Genomic DNA, 26,479 nt, shown 5'->3' on the forward strand with positions numbered 1-26,479 from the left:
ACACCCTTTTCTACACATCCAGCCCAGACATGAATTTAATAGCAAGCTTTATTCATTGTTTTCTTTCACTTCCCGAGCTCAGATGAGGCCTAGTTTGGCACATGGATTTTAGTGATATTGACCAACCACAACCTTAATGTGATTAGTTGCCTTTTGTGCATTTTGATAAAAAAAAATTCTAAGTACCTTATGTACTGTATATGTTAGTAACAATACACTTGTTATCCCGTGAGCATTTGCACATACAACTTGCCTTGTTTTCCAGCACCACTGAGGGTGCCATTGTATGTCTGACATTTCTCCTGTGATTATGGAAAAATGCAAAAGCGCAATAGGGTTTAATCCAATCGATAAATGTTACATAAGTATTAAAAACTGCTCACCTAGTAGGGTTGTGTGGGACACAACATCTATAAAGCCTATACTCCAAATGCTGCAGCTCTCCTGTGATGGTTGATTGTCATGGTCAGCATCATCATTGTTATTATCACTCTGTTAGTCTTGTCCATTGCCTTTGCCATCTCAATGTCAACTCCACAGCCGTCCATGACAAAGTTTTAATTGTGAGCCATCTGCCTGGTTTTCTTTCATTTACCCAGCTCAGATGAAGTCCGGTTTGGCACATGTAGAGGTAGGACATTAGTGATGGGTTCCAACCATATTTAATTACACCTTAACTTGATTGGATTGCTTTTTTACTTTTTGATAAAAGAAAGTACAAACTAAGTACCTTAAGTTTTTAACATTTACAGCAATAGTTGAGTAGTAATTTTCACTCTGTCTGTCGTATTTTACTGCGTGTGACAACTCAATGTCCCCTCCACAACCACCAACTGCTAGCCATCCTACTGCTCCTCTACTTCCTTCTATTCCTCCATATCCTACAGTATGTAACATGGACCTTGTGAGTCCCCAACAGATAAAAAGCAGCTATAATTATGTGCAAGTTAGTCTTTTTCCTCCATCCTCTCTTGCATTCTATTGACTTTTTTTTTTCAGGACAAAAATGATGGTAAAAAATTTGATAATTGCACATTTATCCCTGTTTACAATTGTGTTTGCCTCTTAAAAGAGTTTTAGCAGGTGAGACGTTTCCCTCATCAGCTGCCAATTGCACATATCAAAGTAAGTCATACTTAGTTATGGCTGTTGCATGATGTAGTCCATCACCACTTTACTCTGAGGGTGCGACAGCACAAATCAGGCACAATCTCGGCAGATCATTCTGTTTTTGCAAAGCTAGGAGGGTGTGCTTTGCTGTGTAAGAATGGTTGAAAGAGCCAAGACTTTTCTGAAGTGTTAGTTATGAAGAGCATGAAGGCAAGATATGGCAATCTGACCTTGTCAGCATTGAAGACTCAGCACTCAACCCGGGGAGAGTAAAGTGAGGTTTTATTTTAAATTGTTTTAACCTTATATATTGGTATTATTGTAAAAATTGGTCATGCAGTAAACCTAGATTTCTTCCTTTTTCAGTCAGGATTATACTTGTAATAGAAAATTTACAATAAAATCCTGGCATTCATTCGTATCATGAGTGCCGGGATTTTATTGGAATGTTACTATTTGAGGCTTCACATGCATCACTCACCTATAGAGTGCTGATCACCTTAATATGCTATACTTGTAATAGAGAACAGCAACTGGGGAAGTGGGTATGGAGGGGCTGCTTGAGTCTTTCTACATTCAAATGTCAGAGCTCAATCTCAGTCCAAATCTGGCATTAGAAGTATGACAAAAATTATATTGTACAAAAAACAACTTTGATATCTTCACTATTCGAAATCTAATAAATGTGCATGACTGTGTCTATGTGAAGGTGTTCACTACTCCTTTTAGTTTCTCTAAGTAGTTAACTGACAAGGAACCTACATGGGAACAAAATCCTATGGTATTAACCTGAGGCTGGTTTTAGACAAAGTGGGGCCCAGGGCAATATGAAGCTAGGGCCCACATGTTGGGCCATCACACTCAAACATTTCGGTTGCATTTACATACCCTGAGTTCAGACCATTAAGTAAGTATGATCGACAATATTTAAGTCATTTGGCGTTTATTTACAAGTCTATTTACACAGGTTGATGAAGAATAATGGGCAAAGAAATATCACTATTAGATCAATCTGTCCCCATACAGTATCATGTTATCAGCAGCACATCTGCAGTTTACACCTGGCGATGTGCTGCTGATAACATGATACTGTATGGGGACAGATTGATCTAATAGTGATATTTCTTTGCCCATCATTCTTCATCAACCTGGGTAAATAGGCTTGTAAATAAACAATCCAATCATCTGATGAATGAGCAGCATTTTACTTGTTCATAGGGCAATTCATGACATGTTTACACCTATTATTATTATTATTATTATTTATTTTTAGAGCACCATTGTTTCCATGGTGCAGTACATGAGCAGGGGTTACATACAAGATACAAATATACACTATGGTGAACAAATTAACAATGAAAGACTGGTAAAGAAAGGAGAGAGCCCTGCCTTTGAGGGCTTACAGTCTATAGGATAATGGTGAAGGAGACAGTAGGGTATGGGGTTGGGGCAGCTCCGGTGGTGATGCTGAGGTGGCAGCAGGGTCATTGCAGGCTAAAGGCTTTTTTGAAGAGGTGGGTTTTCAAGTTCAGTCTGAAGGTTCTGATTGTGGTGGATAATTGGATGTGTTGAGTTACAAAATTTGAGTGGATGGGGGACACTCAGGAGAAGTCTTGGAGGCAATTGGATGAGGAACATATGAGTGTGGAGGAGAGAAGGAGTTCTAGGGAAGACTGGAGGTTGCATGTTGGAACATGTGAGGGGATTAGATTGGAGATATATGAAGGAGTTAGATTATGGATGACTTTGTAGGTCCGCGTTACCAGTTTGAACTGCATATGTTGGGGAATTGGGAGCTGATGTAGGGATTTGTAGAGAGGAGATGCAGAGGAGTAGCATGGAATGTGGTGGATTAGTGGAGCAGCTGAATTAAGAATAGGCTGGAGAGGTGCAAAAGTGTTAGCCAAAGAGGAGGATATTGCAGTAGTCAAGGCGGGAGATGATGAGGGCATGTTTTAACATTTTAGTAGATTCAGGTGAGAAGAAAGGACGGATTCTGGAAATATTTTTGAGATTGAGGCTGCAGGAAGTGGCAAGAGCTTGGATGTGCCGTTTGAAGGACAGGGCAGAGTCAATGATTACTCAGAGGCAGTGGACTTCCAGTACTGCAGAGAGCATAGTGTGGTTAATTGAAATAGGTACATAGATAATTCGGGTAGGGGCATTGGTAAAAAAAAAAAATTGCTTTTGTTGCAATTTTCCGAGACTCATAATTTTTTCATTTTTCAGCATATGGGGCTGTGTGAGGGATTATTTTTTTGTGCCCTTAGCAGATATTTTTACTGATACCATTTTGGGGCAGATATGATGTTTTGATCTCTTCTTATTGCATTTTATTGCAATGTTGTGGCAGCCAAAAAAATTTAATTCTGGCATTTTGATTTCTTTTCTTGTTATGCCATTTACCGATCGGATTAATTTACTTTATATTTTGATAAATTGGTCTTTAACAAACGCAGCTATACCAAATATGTGTATTTTTTTTTTTAAATTGTTTTAAGGCTATTTTCAGTGTAGCTCCTGCTGTAGAGGCTTAGGGCCGCCATGGGTGTTGGTACCTGGGCAATTGAGAAGTTTTTCTCTCCAAACCCACTAAGACCGACCCAGTATTGACCCATACATTATCAAATGCATCCGATTTTTCATAAAGTCACAGGTAAGTTTAATTAACACAGATTTTCCTAGACTTTTATGGCATGCTTCACTACATTACTTATTATAGAGGTATAGCTGTTAGGGAAGAATATACAGTCATGGCCAAAAGTTTTGAGAATGACACCAAAATTATATTTTCACATGATCTGCTGGCCTCTGGTTTTTATTAGTGTTTGTCTGATGTTTATATCACATACAGAAATATAATTGCAATCATATTATGAGTACCAATAGGTTATATTGACAGTTAGACTAAGTTAATGCAGCAAGTCAATATTTGCAGTGCTGCCCCTTCTTCTTCAAGACCTCTGTAATTCTCCCTGGCATGCTCTCAATCAACTTTTGGACCAAATCCTGACTGATAGCAGTCCATTCTTGCATAATCAATGCTTGCATTTTGCCAGAATTTGTTGGTTTTTGTTTGTCCACCCATCTCTTGATGATTGACCACAAGTTCTCAATGGGATTAAGATCTGGGGAGTTTCCAGGCCATGGACCCAAAATCTCTATGTTTTGTTCCATGAGCCATTTAGTTATCATCTTTGCTTTATGGCAAGGTGCTCCATCATGCTGGAAAAGGCATTGTTGGGCGCCAAACTGCTCTTGGACGGTTGGGAGAAGTTCCTCTTGGAGGACATTCTGGTACCATTCTTTATTTATGGCTGTGTTTTTAGGCAAGACTGTGAGTGAGCCGATTCCCTTGGCTGAGAAGCAACCCCACACATGAATGGTTTCAGGATGCTTTACAGTTGGCATGAGACAAGACTGGTGGTAGCGCTCACCTCTTCTTCTCCGAATAAGCTGTTTTCCAGATGTCAGAAACAATCCAAAAGGGGATTCATCAGAGAAAATGACTTTGCCCCAGTCCTCAGCAGTCCACTCCCTGTACCTTTTGCAGAATATCAGTCGGTCCCTGATGTTTTTTCTGGAGAGAAGTGGCTTCTTTGCTGCCCTCCTTGAAACCAGCCCTTGCTCAAAGTGTCTCCGCCTCACAGTGCGTGCAGAAGCACTCACACCAGCCTGCTGCCATTCCTGAGCAAGCTCGGCACTGCTGGTAGTCCAATCCCGCAGCTGAAACAGTTTTAAGATACGGTCCTGGTGCTTGCTGGTCTTTCTTGGGCACCCTGGAGCCTTTTTGACAACAATGGAAGCTCTCTCCTTGAAGTTCTTGATGATGCGATAGATTGTTGACTGAGGTGCAATCTTTGTAGCTGCGATACTCTTCCCTGTTAGGCCATTTTTGTGCAGTGCAATGATGGCTGCACGTGTTTCTTTAGAGATAACCATGGTTAACTGAAGAGAAACAATGATACCAAGAACCAGCCTCCTTTTAAAGTGTCCAGTGATGTCATTCTTACTTAATCATGACTGATTGATCGCCAGCCCTGTCCTCATCAACACCCACACCTGTGTTAATGGATCAATCACTAAAACTATGTTAGCTGCTCCTTTTAAGGCAGGACTGCAATGATGTTGAAATGTGTTTTGGGGGTTAAAGTTCATTTTCTGGGCAAATATTGACTTTGCAAGTACAGTAATTGCTGTTGAGCTGATCACTCTTTGATATTCAGGAGTATATGCAAATTGCCATTACAAAAAATGAAGCAGTAAACGTTGGAAAAATTACTATTTGTCTCATTCTCAATACTTTTGGCCATGACTGTAGTACTTTCAAGAGTCTATTGCCTTTGCAGACCTAGAAGCAGTCAACACTTAATTATATGGTTTAGTACATAAGACATTGTTAACAGTGATGAGGGAACGTGTTGCTTCTGTCTAACGCCAGAAAACATGCAGCCGCAGGGAGTCAAACATATTAGCAGAGCAAGCCAAAGATACAAAGATAAGACCGAGCATGCTCGGATAACAAGTTATCCAAACATGCTCGGTCTTATCTGAGTGTCTTCGGCTTGCTCTGCTAATATGTTTGACTCCCTGCGGTTGCATGTTTTCCGGCAATAGACATAAGCAACACATGCCAGGATTGCCTAACAAACAGGCAATCCCCGCATGTGTTGCGTCTGTCTACCACCGGAAAACATGCAGCCACATGGAGTCAAACTTACTAGCAGATCATGCTGAAGATATTTGGATAAGACCGAGCATGCTCGGATAGCATGTTATCTGAGCAAGTTTGCTCATCACAAACTGTTAAATCAAATCTTAACATACTTACGAAAATTGTTGAAAATCTAGCATCATTTACACAAAAAATACAACTCTACTTTTTTATATCTTGTAATTGTAAATGTTCTTGTAGTTACATTATTTTTTTAAAAATAAGAAACTGTAAAAATATCCACTTAATGCAAAGACTAAAGAATAAAAAACATCATATTACTTAACATTTGAACAGAAATAACTATCATAGCCTTTTCTTGTTTTACTTTCACATAATTCGTCATTTAAAAAGTGATTTTGTGGAGATGGTTGTATCATGAGATCAATCTTTCCTAGCAACAAAATAACAGAGATGCTTCCTCTCTGACATACACAGTGATCATTAAAGTGGAACCTCTAAATAATGTGCATTAGAGTGAAGAAGTATTAAAATAACACAGACCATATAGGTCATTGTCCCAAAGGTTACATGTTCACCATTTAGAGATTGAATAAAAATAAAAGCCTTTGGATGGAAAGTATCAGAGAGAATCAAAGTGTGACCTGAGGGAAATTCGGAGTTTCTCTACACACTCAGGCTGAATGTATAAATAAGTTGTTCCTTTGAAGCACATCATTTTTAAAAGATATTACGGTCACAGAATAGGATTTTAGCGATTAGAGCAATTGATGATAGTGCAATGAAGAATACACAGTAAACAAGTATGATTATGAAATAGCTTACTAATTTCCGTAGCTATGATGCTTAGATTATGCCATTGGGATGTTTCACGGTCCAAAGGTTTTGCTGTATAAATTGATCCATTTCCTGAGTGTATATTAAAAATTCTGTCAAGGTCAGTGTGTCGATCCAGAGAGAACCTAGCAGGAAAAACATGTTTATGAAATTCTACTTTTGCTATAATTGGTATTTAACTATTCATAAATATTGCTCCCAATCCTAGTTTTCATTTTAAAAAGTCTACTCATATTCCTTCATATATTCAAATTTAAAGTAGAAGAATGTAAAAGATGGTAAATCTTGACTTATGACTTATATTTCAATGTAAAGATCCAATGTGTTGCCTTGCAACACACTATAGCATGTTTTTGTTTGTGAAGTTGCTCACTTTCTTTAAGAGATTGTAAAATGAACAAAGATTCAAATTTGCCAAATTGCACGGATTTTTACAGAGAAATTCAATTTGCATCAAATTTATTTTCTTTGGATAAACTTAGGATGTAAAAAAAATATATATTCACCTCATTGCCCCTCGAGCTATCCTTTGGCTTGGTCTTGGTGCCTCTTCTTTTCCTATTATCTGATCACAAGCATTCTCTTGACCTCATCACTACAGGCCACAGCTTTTAGTTGGACTAGGCTTTGGACTGACATTACTGCTTTCTGAGCCATCACTTGGGCGATGTGCGTCGCAACGTTGTGTCATCATGACGTAATGACATGTACTGCCCAGAGCGACTACATGATACACAGTGATGGCCAAGGTCTACACATGCCAAAATCCAGGCCTGGAGTGATGAGGTCAAAAAGAATACTTGCGAGAAGAGAAGAGGAGAAAAGATGCGCCATGGATTAAACAGTGAGTTATGAAGGCGATGGGACAGGTGAGCAGTGAGGTGAGGCCTTCTATGGTTTAGCAATATGGCTGCTGTATCTGGTTGACATTTTACTGAATTCACACCAAGCTAATTTAAAAAAAAATCAATATTCTGGAGAATTTGATTTTTTAAAAATGTAAGAATTTAATTCCACTCAAATAAATTTCCTCATTTCTAGTTGTCATAATTTACTCCATTATTTAAGTTCAGCAAATTTTAGGTACTACTAGCTAATGTGCATAAAAAATATTGCTTTGTTTGGTTAATAGCACCTTTCTCAGAATGTGTTTGACACTGAATATGAATCCAAATGGAACACAATGTTATATGTTATGTGGTTCTGGGTCAGAGGTGAAGAGAAATATCAAGTTCTTGACCTCATATTCAAGTCTAGATAGACAATTGTTTGTATTGTATCCTGCTGTTAAATAGGTTTTTCACTATTTAGATAATGATGCAATATTATTCCATTAGAAAAATACTAATTATTACACTGTACATAAAACACAGTCTAAAAAAACCTCGATTACGCCATGTTAATTCATGACTGCCATACCAATCTCATTCTCTTAACAGCAGAAGATGTCTTATTCACAAATTTTCATATGTTATAGCAGTAAACTACTCTGAAAATCAATATGCTATAAGCGTGAAGAAAATATTGAAGGCATCACATATTAAATTGAAAATTACCTTATTGGACTTGGAATGATATCTGGATCTCTTGCCATTACTGTCCCAATTATAGTCCCTAGTTCGATATCTTCATGTACTTTAAACATGTAGTTAGGTCGGCCAAAAATAGGAGGTTCATCAGCATCATCTACTGAAATTTTGACAGTCGCAGTATCTTTGAAAGGACCAAGATAGTGAAAATGGGGATCTACATGTGTGTTCTCAACTTCCATTTTTAAGGTGTACAATCTTTTACTTTCATAATCCAATCTCTGCGTTTGGAAAAAAAAGTGAAAAATGTTAATAATTTATCAACGTGTCAAGAAAGATGCACGCAAACACACATCTCTTACATTACCGCTCACTGTCTTACCATTTTCCTGTCTCTGTATATATTCACAGATAAACTCAGTGAATTTTACAAATGTAGCATTGATTTTTTTATCACACAACACATTAACTATACCATGATGCAGAAAACTGTGACTTGACACTTAATTTCAAGCCAATAAGTTATAGTTTTCTGTATTGTGCACAAACCATTACAGGCACTCTATATATCTCCAAAAAGTATACACAAAAAAGGATTTAAGAGCATCTAGGTATTATATTTAAATTTAGAATGTCTCTGGTTCTACATTAATAATATTTTTGGTATGTAAAACACAGGAAAATTGAACTTTGAATTGTTCATAGGGTGCTTTATACATTTCTCAAGCATATTCTGTATGTGTTATATTTATGAGACTAACCCAATTATTCCCTATTTTAAGCATAATATTGTTTTGCTATTCCAGCCTAAATAAAATATAATTTAGGTAAAGAGTAATTACTTTGCTCAGCGGAATTATTGAACATAAAATCTCAATAGTCCATTTGCTTTTTTCCATCTCTTTTCACTATGGGACACCCAACATTTCAGCTACAATTCGCTTACTAGTGCACAATTAAGCAATGAATATCAAACAGAAATCCATTAAGTTTGGTTGTGTGCTGTTTCTACATTGAAATCCCCAATGATTTAATAATAAGTAGAATGAGTTGTACAAAGGTACACTGAAATCATAACCATCGTTTAAATCTTTATTTCATAAATCAATAGTACACATGAAAATAAGCAACTTTGTAATACACTGTGTTCAAAATTATTATGCAAATAATATTTTCTCAGATTTTACCAAATTACCTATATGAATTGCAGTCATTGTAATTTTCCAGTCAAATAACTATTAGAGTACAATTGAAAGGTTTTTGTGCAAACTGCCTATGATAATAGTATATTTTTAAAAAAATAAAAAACTCAAACTGCACTCAAAATGCATGTTCCAAATTATTATGCACAGCAGAGTTTTCAACCTTTTCATTTTAATAAAGAACAAAAAAATTGTCATTTTTGAAATTATAAGCATTAGCAGGTTATTACAAACTGAAATCAAACAGTTTTCAACTCAAAACTTTATTCTAGGTGATGTTACATTTGCACATAGGACCCCTTGTTCAAAAAGAGTTTCTGAACTCTCTCGTCCATTGAATTTGTCAGGTTTTGGATGGTTTCTGCTTCAATTGTTTTGCATGAGGACAGAATACCCTCCCAGAGCTGTTGCTTAGATGTGAACTGCCTCCCGCCATCATAGACACTCCTTTTGATGATGTTCCAGAGGTTCTCAATGGGGTTGAGGTCAGGGGAGCATGGGTGCCACACCATAAGTTTGTCCCCTTTTATGCCCATAGCAGCCAGAGATGCAGATGTGTTATGTGCAGCATGAGACGGGGCATTATCATGCATGAAATGATCTCGATGGTCCAGATGGATGGAGTGGAGGATAGCTGGTTGATGGACACCCCATGCAAACACGGCTACGGCGCTAACAAGGAGGAGGTGGAGTAATGTTTTGGGCTGGAATCATGGGGAGAGAGATTGTCGGCCCTTTTAGGATCCCTGAAGGGGTAAAGATGAACTCCATAATGTATGTTGAGTTTCTCAAACAGCACTTCCTTCCATGGTTCAAGAAGAAGAACCGTGCATTCTGCTGCAAGATCATTTTCATGCATGATAATGCCCCGTCTCATGCTGCACATAACACATCTGCATCTCTGGCTGCTATGGGAATAAAAGGGGACAAACTTATGGTGTGGCACCCATGCTCCCCTGACCTCAACCCCATTGAGAACCTCTGGAGCATCATCAAAAGGAGTGTCTATGATGGCGGGAGGCAGTTCACATCTAAGCAACAGCTCTGGGAGGGTATTCTGTCCTCTTGCAAAACAATTAAAGCAGAAACCATCCAAAACCTGACAAATTCAATGGACGAGAGAGTTCAGAAGCTCCTTTCGAACAAGGGGTCCTATGTGCAAATGTAACATCACCTAGAATAAAGTTTTGAGTTGAAAACTGTTTGATTTCAGTTTGTAATAACCTGCTAATGCTTATAATTTCAAAAATGACCATTTTTTTGTTCTTTATTAAAATGAAAAGGTTGAAAACTCTGCTGTGCATAATAATTTGGAACATGCGTTTTGAGTGCAGTTTGAGTTTTTTATTTTTTAAAAATATACTGTTATCATAGGCAGTTTGTACAAAAACCTTTCAATTGTACTCTAATAGATATTAGACTGGAAAATTACAATGACTGCAATTCATATAGGTAATTTGGGAAAATCTGAGAAAATATTATTTGCATAATAATTTGGAACACAGTGTATATCTTATCAAAGAAATCAACTTCTTTTGCTGCCAAAATTGATCAGTCATTATCAAAATTCAATCTCAATTATGAGTTAAAATCTGTATTCAGTGAAGATAGAGTTTCCTGTTACTGAGATAGGAGATGGCAGTAGCTACTGATGAGTAGAGATGAGCGTTGTTCTACTCGAACTGTTCGCCAATCTCAAATTCTAGCTGTTTTGGGCGGTGTTCGAGCCGGTCGGCGAACACGAACAATTTGAGAAAAATTCGGCTGTTCGAGGTTATGTTCGATAACTGTTCGTGCACCAAAATCATAACTGGATTTTTTCTCAGTAATGATGAAAATTAATGTTAATACGCAGTTTGAGTGTACAGCGGGGCGGGGGGAGGGGCAGGGGATGGATCTCTGCAGGAACAATGAAGATCTCCATTTTTTTTTCTCTTTCCCGCATTTGCAGTGGGGAGGTGCAATCTGTCAGCCTATCAGCAGCGCACACACGGAGCGAGGTGCTTTTTTTCACACAAGCAAGGGCATGTGTGATTGGCAGTGTATGTCACATGTCCTTGCCCTATAAGACCAAGCCATTTTCCCCGTCGCCACCATTTTCTCACTGCTGCAGCTGCGTGTTAGACGGCACCGCTGTTGCTGTGTGCGCTATACCTTGCTAATTTCAAGCCAATTTTCGCACAAATATACAGATAGCTTGGGAGTAGGGAATAGTTGTGATTGCAGTCCTTTTAAGGACTAGGTTACAGCATTTCCTACGACTTTTATCAGGCAGGTCTGTGCTCTTAAATAGATAGATTGTGGGAGTAAAGACTAATTGTAATTGGAGTCCTTTTCAGGACTAGGTTACATCAGTTCCTATCAGTTTTTGCCAGGCAGGTCTGTGCCAGTGCTGTGCAAGTTTTTTTCACAGCATTTGGCTGAATCTAGCAAAGCTAATCCTTTTTGGCCTATTGCAGAGTGTGTTAGTCAGTGGAGTAGCCTATCTGTGTTGCAAGATATACCACCTGTGTATAGAATGCCAATTTTTTTACTGCACCTAGTGAAGTAAAATCTTTTGGGCATAGCATCATTCTATTAGTCCATCTATACTGACCTCCATCAGGTTGCAAACTGAATATAATTTTTTTCTGCATCTAGCTCTGAAAAAATATTTGGGCTTCTAGCAGTGTGTGGGACTTGGTCTATTAGTCCATCTATACTGACCTCCATCAGGTTGCAAATTAAAAATAATTTTTTTCTTCATTTAGCTCTGAAAAAATATTTGGGCTTCTAGCAGTGTGTGGGACTGGTTCTATTAGTCCTTCTATACTGACCTCCATCAGGTTGCAAACTGAATATAATTTTTTTCTGCATCTAGCTCTGAAAAAATATTTGGGCTTCTAGCAGTGTGTGGGACTTGGTCTATTAGTCCATCTATACTGACCTCCATCAGGTTGCAAATTAAAAATAATTTTTTTCTTCATTTAGCTCTGAAAAAATATTTGGGCTTCTAGCAGTGTGTGGGACTGGTTCTATTAGTCCTTCTATACTGACCTCCAGCAGGTTGCAAATTGAATATAATTTTTTTCTGCATCTAGCTCTGAAAAAATATTTGGGCTTCTAGCGGTGTGTGGGACTTGGTCTATTAGTCCATCTATACTGACCTCCATCAGGTTGCAAATTAAAAATAATTTTTTTCTGCATCTAGCTCTGAAAAAATATTTGGGCTTCTAGCAGTGTGTGGGACTTGGTCTATTAGTCCATCTATACTGACCTCCATCAGGTTGCAAATTAAAAATAATTTTTTTCTTCATTTATCTCTGAAAAAATATTTGGGCTTCTAGCAGCGTGTGGGACTTGTTCTATTAGTCCATCTATACTGACCTCCATCAGGTTGCAAATTAAAAATAATTTTTTTCTGCATCTAGCTCTGAAAAAATATTTGGGCTTCTAGCAGTGTGTGGGACATGGTCTATTAGTCCATCTATACTGACCTCCATCAGGTTGCAAATTAAAAATATTTTTTTTCTGCATCTAGCTCTGAAAAAATATTTGGGCTTCTAGCAGTGTGTGGGACTTGGTTTATTAGTCCATCTATACTGACCTCCATCAGGTTGCAAATTAAAAATAATTTTTTTCTTCATTTAGCTCTGAAAAAATATTTGGGCTTCTAGCAGTGTGTGGGACTTGTTCTATTAGTCCTTCTATACTGACCTCCAGCAGGTTGCAAATTGAATATAATTTTTTTCTGCATCTAGCTCTGAAAAAATATTTGGGCATCTAGCGGTGTGTGGGACTTGGTCTATTAGTCCATCTATACTGACCTCCATCAGGTTGCAAATTAAAAATAATTTTTTTCTGCATCTAGCTCTGAAAAAATATTTGGGCTTCTAGCGGTGTGTGGGACTTGGTCTATTAGTCCATCTATACTGACCTCCATCAGGTTGCAAATTAAAAATATTTTTTTTCTGCATCTAGCTCTGAAAAAATATTTGGGCTTCTAGCAGTGTGTGGGACTTGGTCTATTAGTCCATCTATACTGACCTCCATCAGGTTGCAAATTAAAAATATTTTTTTTCTGCATCTAACCTAGCCAATAGTTTTGGCCTAATACCACAGTTTGGCCACTCAGCTCTGCTCGGTTACCATCCATTGTTTTTTTGTGCAAACAACTCCAGAGTTGTGAATTAGTTAACCACCAAAATGAGTGGAAAAAGGCCTGCTGCTGGTGGAAAGGGGAATAGGCGTGTTGGGAAGGGGAAAAAAGGTTGTGTCCGTGGGGTAGGTGCAGAAGAAAGACCATCTTCCAGCCAAACTAAAATGTCTACTTCTTTTAGCGGACAATGTGATAAGATCCCTTTCTTACGGCCACGCCAATCGCTACAAATTCCAGATGAGTCACAAAAACAGCAGGTGCTTCAACGGATATCAAGTGCTCCTTTAAGTGGGCTCTCCTCCACATCAACTTCAACATCACAAATACTCCAGTCCTCAAAGGTGTCACCCAAATCGCACTTGCTTCCTCACAGCTCCCAAATCTCCAGCTGCCCGTCTGAGTATGAGGTAGAACAGATGGTTGAGTCTGCAGAGCTGTTTACTCATACTATAGCCTGGGAATCAGAGGTCGACTCCAGCGCTTCTGTGAATCCAGACGAGGAAATGATCTGCACTGATGCCCAGAATCTTTATGAGTCGGATCCAGGACCAGACGCAGAAGGTTCTGACCATAATGTAGACCCTCATTCCCAAACTGTAACTCCTGTTGGTGGAGACAATGAGGAAGACGATGATAAGACTCAAATACCTGATTGGAGCGACAACTTTAGTTTTTTGTCAGGGCAGAAAAAGGTTGGCTCTGAGGACGACGGGTGTGATAACGCACAGGGTGATGATGATGAGGTCGGAGATCCCACTTACTGTCAACCCACAGTCAGCCAAGAGATGAGGTCAGCAGAGGAGGTGGAGGAAGATGCTAGTGACGACGAGGTCAGGTTGCGCCTTCCTGGACAGAGACGTAGTACTGGAAGCACGACAACAACTGCATCCTCAAACACAACTCTGCCTCTCACCACAAGTCGTGGTGGCTCTTCAGGTCGCATGGGTGCTAAGCCTTGCATAGCCTGGGCATTTTTTCAGATCGATAAAGATGACCCAACTCGTGTTATCTGTAACATTTGTCAGCAAAAGCTAAGTAGAGGCCAAAAAATACATAGTTTGAGTACTTCATGCATGAACCGGCACATGGACATGAAGCATAAGTTGCAGTGGGAAGCTCAGTGTGCTACAATGCGGTCTAGCCGGCCGGGCCAACCACCGTCTGCCATATCTTGTGCATCCGCGGCCTCTTCATCCTCTGTGACTGGGGGGACAGCAGTCACACCTGTTTTGGGGCGCAGACCTGCCACCTCTTTACCCGCAACAGCCAGCGTGATTGGCAGGTCATCATTTTCTTTGGAGGTGGTAACACCAGCTGGTCTTGAGCGCTGTCCGACATCGATAGCACCACCTTTGGATCAAGGCAACCTAACATGTCCGCCTGCATCTTCCTCACAGACCGGCAGTTTGCCGGGGACACCCTTATCAACCCCGTCTAAGCACAATAGCCAGCCCTCGGTCCCTCAGATGTGGACAAGTAAAAGACCATTTCCTCCTAGCCATGAGAAAGCTAAGAGGTTGAATTTCACCATCTGCAAGCTCTTGGCTACAGAAATGCTGCCTTTCCGCCTGGTGGACACAGAGGATTTTCGAGACCTTATGTCCGTCGCAGTGCCCCAGTACCAGATGCCCAGTCGGCACTACTTCTCAAAGAAAGGTGTGCCTGCGCTCCACCAGCATGTCGCACACAACATCACCGCTTCTTTGAGAAACTCTGTGTGTGACAGGGTGCATTTCACCACAGACACTTGGACGAGTAGGCATGGACAGGGGCGTTACATGTCGCTGACTGGGCACTGGGTAACTATGGTGACAGCAGGACAAGGGGCTGCTGTCCAAGTCTTGCCGTCCCCATGACTTGTGCGTCAATTATCTTTATGTCATTTTTCCTCCACTGCTTCTGCCTCCTCAACCTCCTCTCGGTCTTCCACCTGCACCCAAAGCCTGTCTGGTCATGCCACAAGCTTTCTAACTGCGCAGAAGGGATCCTGCACACCTCCTTACTATGCTGGCAGTAGGGCTCAACGTCATCAGGCGGTTTTTACATTGAAATGTCTGGGAAATGTGAGTCACACAGCTGAGGAGTTGTGGTCAGCTCTGGAGAACCAATTTCATGAATGGTTGTCTCCACTGGACCTGAAACCAGGGAAGGCCGTGTGCGACAATGCTGCAAACCTGGGTGCGGCCCTTCGCCGGGGCAATGTCACACACGTGCCTTGTATGGCTCACGTGTTGAACCTGGTTGTCCAGCAATTTTTAGCCCACTATCCCAGACTAGATGGCCTTCTGCAGAGGGCACGGTCGCTGTGTGCTCACTTCCGCCGTTCGCATCCCGCAGCTCAGCGACTTACATCTCTACAGAAGTCGTTGGGCCTGCCACTTCACCGGCTAAAATGCGATGTGCCTACCCGGTGGAATTCAACTCTGCACATGTTGCAGCGACTGTGGCAGCACCGACAAGCCCTGGTGCAATACGTTCTGACGTATAGCCTGGGCCAACGAGATTCAGAGGTGGGGCAAATCACGCTGGAGGAGTGGTCTCAGATCAGGGACCTATGCACCCTTCTGCATAGTTTTGAAATGGCGACGAAGATGTTTAGTGCTGACGATGCCATTATCAGCATGACTATTCCGGTGATTTACATGCTGGAGCACATGTTAAACAGAATTCGGAGTCAGGTGGTGGCACAAGAGGAGGTGGAGGAAGTAGAGGAGGAGGAGTTGTATGCGGAAGGGCTAACATCTGCAAGGTCCAGACGGTCGGCAGCACCAAGGCGGCAGGCATGTGAGGGTGGGGGAGATGATTTTACCAGGGCGCATGGTAGCAGCCAAACTAGTGAGGAACGTGCAGGAGCCCAGGAAGAATTGGAGGACGAACTGATGGAAGACTCATCAGATGAGGGAGACCTTGATCACATTTCTGTTGTGCGAGGTTGGGGGGAGAGGACAGAGGAAGGAAGCATGATTGCTACCTCGCCACCAACACAACAGGGACTTGGTGCTCCTGGATGCGCAACACACATGAGTGCCTTCTTGCTGCACTACCTGCAACATGACCCTCGAATTGTGAGAATTAGAAATAATCCTGACTACTGGGTTGCCACACTGTTAGATCCCCGGTACAAAAGTAAATTTGCAGAAATTATTCCTGCCATAGAAAGGGATGCACGCATGCAGGAGTATCAGCAGAGACTGTTGCAGAATCTTACATGTGCTTTTCCACAAAATACCAGTGGTGCACGTAGTGAATCTCACAGTTCCAACTTGCCAACCGTGGGACCGTCAAGTGTTCAGCACTCAAACCGTAACAGAACCACAGTATCTGCTGGTAACATCAATTTTGCGGAATCATTTCACCACTTTTTTAGCCCATCCTTTGCAAGGCCACAGGAGACAAGAAGTCTGACACATAGTCAACGCCTAGAGACGATGGTACAGGAGTATCTCCAAGTAAACATTGAAGCCACGACTGTGTCACTGGACCCTTGCTCTTTTTGGGCTTCCAATCTGGATAAATGGCCGGAGCTAGCCACTTACGCCTTGGAGATCTTGTCATGCCCCGCAGCCAGCGTTCTGTCTGAACGTGTGTTCAGCACTGCTGGTGGTGTGCTGACAGATAAGCGCACGCGGCTCTCCACTGATAATGTAGACAGACTCACGTTCATAAAGATGAACAAATCATGGATCCGAAACGACTTTTCTACCCCTGTGTCATCCTAGGGAGAGTAAAAGCTTGATGATTGGTTAAAATCACCCTACCAACCGTTTTAAGCTTTCAAATTACTAATCATGTTTATCTGTATCTTGACTGGAAAATAATTTGGGCTTTGTAGCAGTGTGCAGCACTGATCCTATTAGGCCATCTATAATAAGCTTCACCAGATTTAAAATTAAAAATAATTTTTAGCTGCATCTAGCCTGGAAAATAATTTTGGGGCTCCGAGATGCGCAAGACACATAAGTGCCTTCTTGCTGCACTACCTGCAGCATGACCCTCATATTGTCCGAATTCGAAGTAATCATGACTACTGGGTTGCCACACTCTTAGATCCCCCAAACTTTTCGATCAACCTTTTCATTTTAATAAAGACCAAAAAAATGGTCATTTTTGAAATTATAAGCATTGGCAGGTTGTTAGAAACTGAAATCAAACAGTTTTCAACTCAAAACTTTATTCTAGGTGATGTTACATTTTCACATAGTACCCCTTGTTCGAAAGGAGCTTCTGAACTCTCTCGTCCATTGAATTTGTCAGGTTTTGGATGGTTTCTGCTTCAATTGTTTTGCATGAGGACAGAATACCCTCCCAGAGCTGTTGCTTAGATGTGAACTGCCTCCCGCCATCATAGACACTCCTTTTAATGATGCTCCAAAGGTTCTGAATGGGGTAGAGGTCAGGGGAGCATGGGGGTCACACCATAAGTTTGTCCCCTTTTATGCCCATATCAGCCAGAGATGCAGATGTTTTATGTGCAGCATGAGATGGTGCATTATCATGCAGAAAAATGATCTTGCTGTGAAATACACGGTTCTTCTTCTTGAACCATGGCAGGAAGTGCTGTTTGAGAAAATCCACATACATTATGGAATTCATCTTTAGCGCCTTCAGGGATCCTAAAGGGGCCGACAATCTCTCTCCCCATGATTCCAGCCCAAAACATTACTCCACCTCCTCCTTGTTGGCGCTGTAGCCGTGTTTGCGTGGGGTGTCCATCAACCAGCCATCCTCCACTCCATTCATCTGGACCATCGAGCGCTGCACGGCACTCATCCGTGAACAAAACAGTTTTGAAATCAGTCTTCATGTAATGTTTGGCCCACTGGAGCCGTTTCTGCTTGTGTGAAGTGGATAGAGGAGGTCGACAGGATGGCATATGCACAGCTGCAAACCTCTGAAGGACCCTGCATCTTGTTGTTCGGGGGACGTTGGAGGCACAAGCAGCTTCAAAAACTTGTCTGCTGCTATGACAAGGCTTTTTTGCCGCTGCTGTTTCAACCTGACGTAATTGCCTGTAGGAAAGAGTCCTCAATTTGCCCTTATCAGCACGCACACGTGTGTACTGTGAATCAGCTACATACTTCTTGATTGCCAAGACACTTCATCCTGATCATCGCACAATGTTGATTGTAGTCATGCCTTGACCTAAACACTCCACAATTTGTTGCTTCTCAGCAGCCGACACATCCTTTTTCTTTCCCATTTTGGCAGAAAATGTAGGCTGCTTAATAATGTGAGAGAGCCTTCTTAAGTAGTCTTGCCTTTCATTGGACACACCTGCCAAACTAATTAGCACAGGTGTCTGCAATTGCTTACAGTGATATAAAGAGCCCTGACACACATCACCATCAATGAGTTTAACTGACAAACAGACAAATTCTTCCCTTATCACTCCTAAACACTTTTTGCATAATAATTTGGAACGCGGTGTACATGTGCTTTTCCACAAAACACCAGTGGTTCACGTAGTGAATCTTACAGTTCTAACTTGCCAACCGTGGTCTGTATGGAATTGTTCAATAAAGGGCCCAAAATTAAGATAACATAGATGGGAGAGGTCTCTATGAATAGGAATTCCTAAGTATTTGATACCCTGTGAGGGCCAGGCAAAGGGAAAGTTGGACTGGATGGAATCCTATATGGATTTAGGGAGGGAGACATCGAGGGCCTCAGACTTCGCTGCATTGATTTTAAAATTTTACCATGTAACAAAGTGATCTATTTCAGCCATAACAGCAGGGATGGATATATGTGATTGAGTGATATATACTAGGACATCATCAGCAAATAGAGAGCACTTGTACTCGGTGCCTCCCACCTCAATCCACCTAATATTGGGGTTATGGCGAATTGATGAGAGCAGGTGCTCCGTCACTAGGATGTATAAGAGAGGGGACAGAGGACATCCCTGCCTTGTCCCATTGGTGATTGTGAAAGGTGATGAAAATGTTCTGACGCACCCCCTGGGCCTTGGGACACCCGGAGCCGGACCCTTTTTGGTGGATGCTGGTGGTTGTAGTCTTCGTGTCGGCGATCCGGTTCCGTGGCTCAGGGCGGTCAAACCAGTGGCGGAACTATTTATGTGGTTTTGATGTTTAAATGTCCGACTACGCCACCCGTGGATTGCGGTCAGAGTGAACCGCCGCTACAGGGCAGACCGCTAAGGCTGGTGTTGTGGGTGCAGCAGAGCGTAGCATAACTCCCCACGGGAGGAGTATAGCCTCAGGGCAGTGTATGCGGAGGATGGGGGTGATGGTGCAGGGCAGCAGCAGTAACGACACGGAGTCAGTGATGCAGTTCAGGGCCTTTACTCACAGTTCTTATTATCCAGACCATGTCTGCAGGTAACGGCTGCCCACGTCGTACTGTGCTCACCAGGTGAGGGGCTCAGACAACTCCCAGATAACTTTGGAGCGCTTCACAGGACCCCCTTTGTGTGTCCTTTGTCTGGCCTTTCTTACCAACACTTCTGTCCGGCTGCCTCGGGCCTCCTCTTGGTAAACTTGGCGCCAGTTTCCCTGACCCTATGTGGTGCCTTCCTAGCGGGTGGAGCAAGGGGCTGCGCCACATAAAATGTCAGAGCCTCCGGTTTCTAGCTGAGGGTCGTTTCCTGCCTCCACTAGTTCGGGGACCGGTCTCCCCCTTTGGCCTGACCCCTCCACGCAGGTGGATTCGGGCGTGCGGTGGCGACTCGCCCGTCCGCACCCCTGGGATCCCTTCATTCCTCGTTCCTGGAGCCTTCTCCGCTCCTCTTCCTTCCTTCTCCCTCTTGCAGGCCTGGGCCTCTGTTACTAGGCCCGCCTCCGGAGCAGAGCTCATGCAGAGCCCCTGCTCCCTGCCACTTCTGCTCAGACTTCTCTGCACTGAACTAAGATGGTGCCCACCTTTTATACTCCCTTCTCAATGCACCCAGGAACTGCTTCCTCCCTGCTCCTGCACTGCAGGGTTCCCCTTCCTCAGTGTTCCCTCCCCCCACTCCAGCCAGGGACAGGGACTGTCGTGCCCATCTCAGGGGCATATTGGTCGCCCTGCCCCACGGCAATGTGGTGTAATGCATGCAGGTGTCGGGTCCTGATCCATACTCCATCCTTATCTGAGAGTGAGATATCACACCTCTGGGTGAGGTGCAATACGTCTGTAGCAACCGAGCCCTCGGTGCTACAGTTCCATTTATCTTCAGCCTAGGTGACGTATTGTGATACAGGGCCGTGATTTTGGCTATAAAAGGGTCCCCTAGACCCCTATCCCAAGCTTTTTAAGAGAATCATATATGGCGTGCCAGGAGACTCTATGGAATGCATTCTCAGCATCCAACGAGAGTATCTACTTACAAATTTTTAACTGCATCTAGCCCAGGAAATACTTTGTGCCTAGTAGCAGTGTCTGCTAGTCAGCGGATTATCCCGGCTGTTAAGCAAGCTACACCACCTGTAGTTTGGACACTTAATTTTTTCAAAGGAAATGCTTCGGGACCACGGGATACTCAGTGAAGAGCATCAGGAGGCACCCCAAGGCATAGGGGCTGGGACTGGCACTAGGATGCCTTGCGGTGGACAGCCGAGCTCGATCCTTATAAAAGCTTTTTAACTGCAGCAGCTTTAGTGGACGCTACTGGAGCTGGAATTACGCGGCTGCTGGCATGAGACTTGCCCTCCTATAGATCCTTGTAAATGGATTTAAAGTGTATTCATTCAAATTAGAGGGACAATTTAAATTAAAAAGCTTAGAGCTGCCTCCACCGCAGGGGGGCTCTCTCGACCCACCAGCGGACAGGCACCAGTATTGGGAGAGGGGGGCTGGCCGTCAGGGTTCACCGCGGCTCTGGCACAAACCCGGCGACACGGAGGTGGCACGGGCAGGAGCGGACTGGCCGTCTCGGCTTCTCACTTTTTGGATTGTAGAAGGGCATGACATGCCTATATCTGTGTCTCCCCCTCCTTTTACTCCTCCACCTCTTTTCTTTTCGCATGACTATATGTACTTGTCACTTTTCCATGTGTTAGTTGTGTCTTCTGAGCAGTTTGTCAGCTTTTGGACACCTTTGAAGGTGTTTTCTATGTGTTTCTATGTGTTTTTGTTTGCCTGCCATTGGTTTTAACGGTGTTCGAAGGTGTTCGACGAACAGTTCGACGAACAGTTCGGCGAACACACGGGTGTTCGACGAACCGAACCGAACTCGAACACTACGGGGGTGGCTCAACACTACTGATGAGATCCTATCTATATAGAAGGCAGAGGAGGAGCTCCCATAATAAGTTTTGTATACAAACATGATTATATTGAGAAAAATGAATTTAAAAGAAGGAATCAAGAAAGTATGATTATATTTAGATGTTATATTAAAGGGTTTGTCCACTATTAGGACAACCCCTTCTTGATCTAACTGTTTGGCGCCGATAAAATGAAAAAGCCTATACTCACCTCCCATGTAGACACTGTTCCAGCAGTGTCGGCTCTCATGTTCCCAGGGCTCTCCTGCGGTTGATATGATACGTGAGCCTGGCGCCCAATCAGCGCAGGCATCACTATCCCCGCCTTCAGACAAATCGAACATCAAGAGGAAGTGAGAGAGCAGCCGCAGCTATGACTTCCTCATGATGTTCAATTTGTCCGAAGGTGGGGCCAGTAATACCAGCACTGATTGGGCACCAGGCCCATGTGTCATAACAACCACATGAGAGCACCGGGAATGTGAGTGCCTACACCGCTGTAATATTGTGCTGGCACAGGAGGTGAGTGTAAGCTTTTTTATTTTATCGGGGCCAAGTGAGGAGTATGAAAAGGGGTTGTCCAAGTAGTGGACAACTTCTTTACGGATTATTTTTGGGTATGTACAGCACTTAGTTTTGTAGGAGTAAGCAGCTGCATTTTGTATGGCTTTAGGTCTGTTTCCCAATTGTATGCATCATTGTACACATACACAGACATATGCACCTATATACTATATTATAATACAGATAAAATATCAAATATTAGAAAAATTATTTGATACTCATTATTATTTATAGAACATTCATAAAAAAATATAAATGGTCCTCTTTCCCTTTGACGTTGCGTTACAGTTGAGAATAAGTAATCAGCCCAATTGTTTTATTTACTATGTATTATCACATATTCTTGCTTCTAAACAGTTACTTCCCGTTGTCTTGATTTTATCAGATAATATCATATCCTCACATCTTTCTTTATTCCGCAATGTGTAAAACAAAATTCAATTACAATTACAATTGAAGGAAAACAAAGCAACGTCAATATGTTTTCGTAAATTATCATGAATGCAGAGCAAAACATACAATGGAAAAAAAGTGAAGATCGCCACATCAAATATAATCCTGTGCAGATTTTTTTTTTAAATGTGTCTCACGGCACTAGATTTGATGCATTTAGAAAATTGGTATACCAATTTTCCCTCCAGTTAAATGTGTTTTGAAGCTTACGTTAGGGATGACAACACTACTGGAAACTAGAAAGTTAAAGATTCTAAAAATGTTTTTATCATCTCACTAATGGAACATCCTGACAGTTCAAGCATTGCTTTCTCTTAACAGGATGGGAAATCTCTATTCATTTACCTTCTATCACAATTATAGCACTACAGAACTTCTGCTACTCCAATGGGTATTAGCCAGAAGGTATATGCTTGCCTTTCTACTACTAGGTCACTCGTGTGACCTATTCTTATTCCTCCGGTGAGTCATTCTTGATGCACACTCTAGTCTACTAATTAACTGCTCACTCATTCTCTAAAGACTAATCCCCATCTCAACTGACAAATGCAAGGCCACCAATTGATTCTAAAATAGTGTACTGCTACATGTTACAAGCCTGTGATTCAGAATAGCTGACATTTCTTACTTTAGTTTCTATCAAAGACTATTAAGTGGAACATGCATACAACTCATTTATTATTGTGCTCTTTGGAAATATCTGGATTCTATTAATGGGAATTTATAGCTATAACACACCATGACACTGGTGTATACTTTCATTTATTATTTGATGATTTTCCTGGTGACAATATATATATTCTAAATATGTATATATGTACATATATGTATTTATATATCTATGTATGTACAGTATATATATGTATGTGTATATAAATATATCGTCACCACGAAAACAAGCAAATAATAAATGAATGTATACACCCGTGTCATGGTCTACTATAGCTATTAATAAATTTCAGGTTCATACCAACCATGCACATAATAGCCTCGGTCAGGACTGCACACATACTGGCAGGCGACCAGTCCATGTATTATTTTTCTTATATAGTATATCAAGGCTGCATTACACAATATATGTACAATCTACCTTTTGTGTCTCCCCCATTTTCTCATAGACTATAAGCTTGCGAGCAGGGCCCTCACTCCTTTCGATATGAGTTATGTTTATTCTGTATTGTTTGTATAAGTCCCCCCTAAATTTGTAAAGTGCTGCGGAATATGTTGGCTCTATAAAATTAAAAATTATTATTATTATTATTATTGTTATTATATATATATATATATATATATATATATATAAAACCACCATCAATATGCTGTATATAGCTGTACATTCTCAAATGTACCAGTTTCCATGCTATCTTTTTTTAACTCATATTTCGGCTTTGCTATATAGCCTTGGGGAATATTAGCAGAGTCATCTCATTATCTGTAGAGGATGGGGGGATATAATGACAAATGACTGTTCTATTGTGTTGCTTGAGGCCTCAGCATAATAACAAAGCAATGCACACACAAAAGACTCCAAGCGCTTCTTCCCTGCCACTCCTTGGTTTTCGGAGGGAAGGGGGTTCGATTTCATCTTTTCGTGGAGACTGTATTAGTCTATTGAAACTCTGAGTAATAACTCCTGTTCATCACAGCTGCCATAGAGAGCATACTCTGCTGCACACCCTATACAAATAATACAGAAAGAAAGCATGAGTCTTCAATATAGCACCCCTAAGGAGATCTTTGAAAAAAAAAGTAGTTGCAACATTTCAAACAATAGCAAACCCATTATTTATTTTCAAGGAAAGTAACAAACAATGAGTAATATATGTAGTAGACATGTTTTGATATTATAGAGAAGTCTTCAGTTTATCCGACACAAATAAATCAATAATGTAAATGATTTTCACATGCCCTCAAATATGAAATGGGTCACCAACATTTATTGAATGTTTTACCTGTGTCCATATTTGTCAATCAAACTTATTGAATATTTCAGCATATGTCACAAAATAAATAAATCTTTATTGGTTCACGCTTCCACACAGATGCAAGATTGATAGGCCATTACTCTTTATTTAAAAGTGGAACAAAATTAAATTAAATTAACATTGATAACTAATTTCCAAAAAACTTCCTCACATAGTTGTTAAATTGCCACCCTATGGAAAGCCACAGTGCAGTGTATCATCACAATAAAGACATCCCTCAGCTTTTTACAGTTACATTGAAATGCAAACCAGCCCCATTCACTAGAATTGAGCTGTTTCATATGGAAAAGACCTTGCAAAGCTAAAGTAACTAAAGGGCTTCTTTCTATGCTCTGAGAGTTAATAAGATTCATAGAGATTTGACCTGGATATAAACTATAAGATGTGAATATTCCTTTAATTCCTTCCTACATAATGCTGAACACTAATGGAAATGTTGACTTGTATTTATTGCTCATTGCAATGAAGGTATGGAGCAGAAATTACAGACATGTGGAAGGGAGCCATACAGTGCTGGCCAAAAGTATTGACACCCCTGCAATTCTGTCAGATAATACTCAGTTTCTTCCTGAAATTGATTGCAATCACAAATTCTTTGGTATTATTCTCTTCATTTAATTTGTCTTCAATGAAAAAAACACAAAAAGAATTGTCCTAAAGCCTAATTGGATATAATTCCACACCAAACCTAAAAAAGGGGGTGGACAAAGGTATTGGCACCCTTTGAAAAATCATGTGATGCTTCTCTAATTCGTGTAATTAACAGCGCCTGTAACTTACCTGTGGCCCCCAACAGGTGTTGGCAATAACTAAATCACACTTGCAGCCAGTTAATATGGATTAAAGTTGACTCAACCTCTGTCCTGTGTCCTTGTGTGTACCACATTGAGCATGGAGAAAAGAAAGAAGACCAAAGAACTGTCTGAGGACTTGAGAAACCAAATTGCGAGGAAGCATGAGCAATCTCAAGGCTACAATTCCATCTCCAAAGACCTGAATGTTCCTGTGTCTTCCGTGCGCAGTGTCATCAAGAAGTTTAAAGCCCATGGCACTGTGGCTAACCTCCCTAGATGTGGACGGAAAAGAAAAATTGACGAGAGATTTCAACGCAAGATTGTGCGGATGGTGGATAAAGAACATCGACTAACATCCAAACAAGTTCAAGCTGCCCTGCAGTCCGAGGGTACAACAGTGTCAACCCGTACTATCCGTCGGCGTCTGAATGAAAAGGGACTGTATGGTAGGATACCCAGGAAGACCCCAATTCTTACCCCGAGACATAAAAAAGCCAGGCTGGAGTTTGCCAAAACTTACCTGAGAAAGCCTAAAATGTTTTGGAAGAATGTTCTCTGGTCAGATGAGACAAAAGTAGAGCTTTTTGGGAAAAAGCATCAACATAGAGTGTACAGGAAAAAAAAGAGGCAATCAAAGAAAAGAACACGGTCCCTACAGTCAAACATGGCGGAGGTTCCCTGATGTTTTGGGGTTGCTTTGCTGCCTCTGGCACTGGACTGCTTGACCGTGTGCATGGCGTTATGAAGTCTGAAGACTACCAACAAATTTTGCAGCATAATGTAGGGCCCAGTGTGAGAAAGCTGGGTCTCCCTCAGAGGTCATGGGTCTTCCAGCAGGACAATGACCCAAAACACACTTCCAAAAGCACTATAAAATGGTTTTAGAGAAAGCACTGGAGACTTCTAAGGTGGCCAGCAATGAGTCCAGACCTGAATCCCATAGAACACCTGTGGAGAGAACGCAAAATGGCAGTTTGGAGAAGGC

The 26,479-nt window shown here is 41.5% G+C and overlaps 1 protein-coding gene across 2 annotated transcripts in view; it reads right to left on the reverse strand.

Moving 5' to 3' along the window:
• The window catches only part of LOC141265485 (cadherin-10-like), an 847,801-nt gene that overhangs the window by 141,419 nt on the left and 679,903 nt on the right, over nt 1-26,479 (reverse strand). For both annotated transcript variants that reach the window (XM_073678636.1, XM_073678635.1), the window contains 2 exons: nt 8,179-8,432; nt 6,611-6,747 (listed from right to left, as the gene is read on the reverse strand). In XM_073678636.1, coding sequence (XP_073534737.1) covers nt 6,611-6,747; nt 8,179-8,432 — 391 coding nt within the window. The remainder of the gene's footprint in view (nt 1-6,610; nt 6,748-8,178; nt 8,433-26,479) is intronic.

The sequence above is a fragment of the Phyllobates terribilis genome, unplaced genomic scaffold (assembly GCF_046119375.1).
Source record: "Phyllobates terribilis strain yellow unplaced genomic scaffold, ASM4611937v1 Scaffold_4__5_contigs__length_816908805, whole genome shotgun sequence".
NCBI lineage: Eukaryota > Metazoa > Chordata > Amphibia > Anura > Dendrobatidae > Phyllobates > Phyllobates terribilis.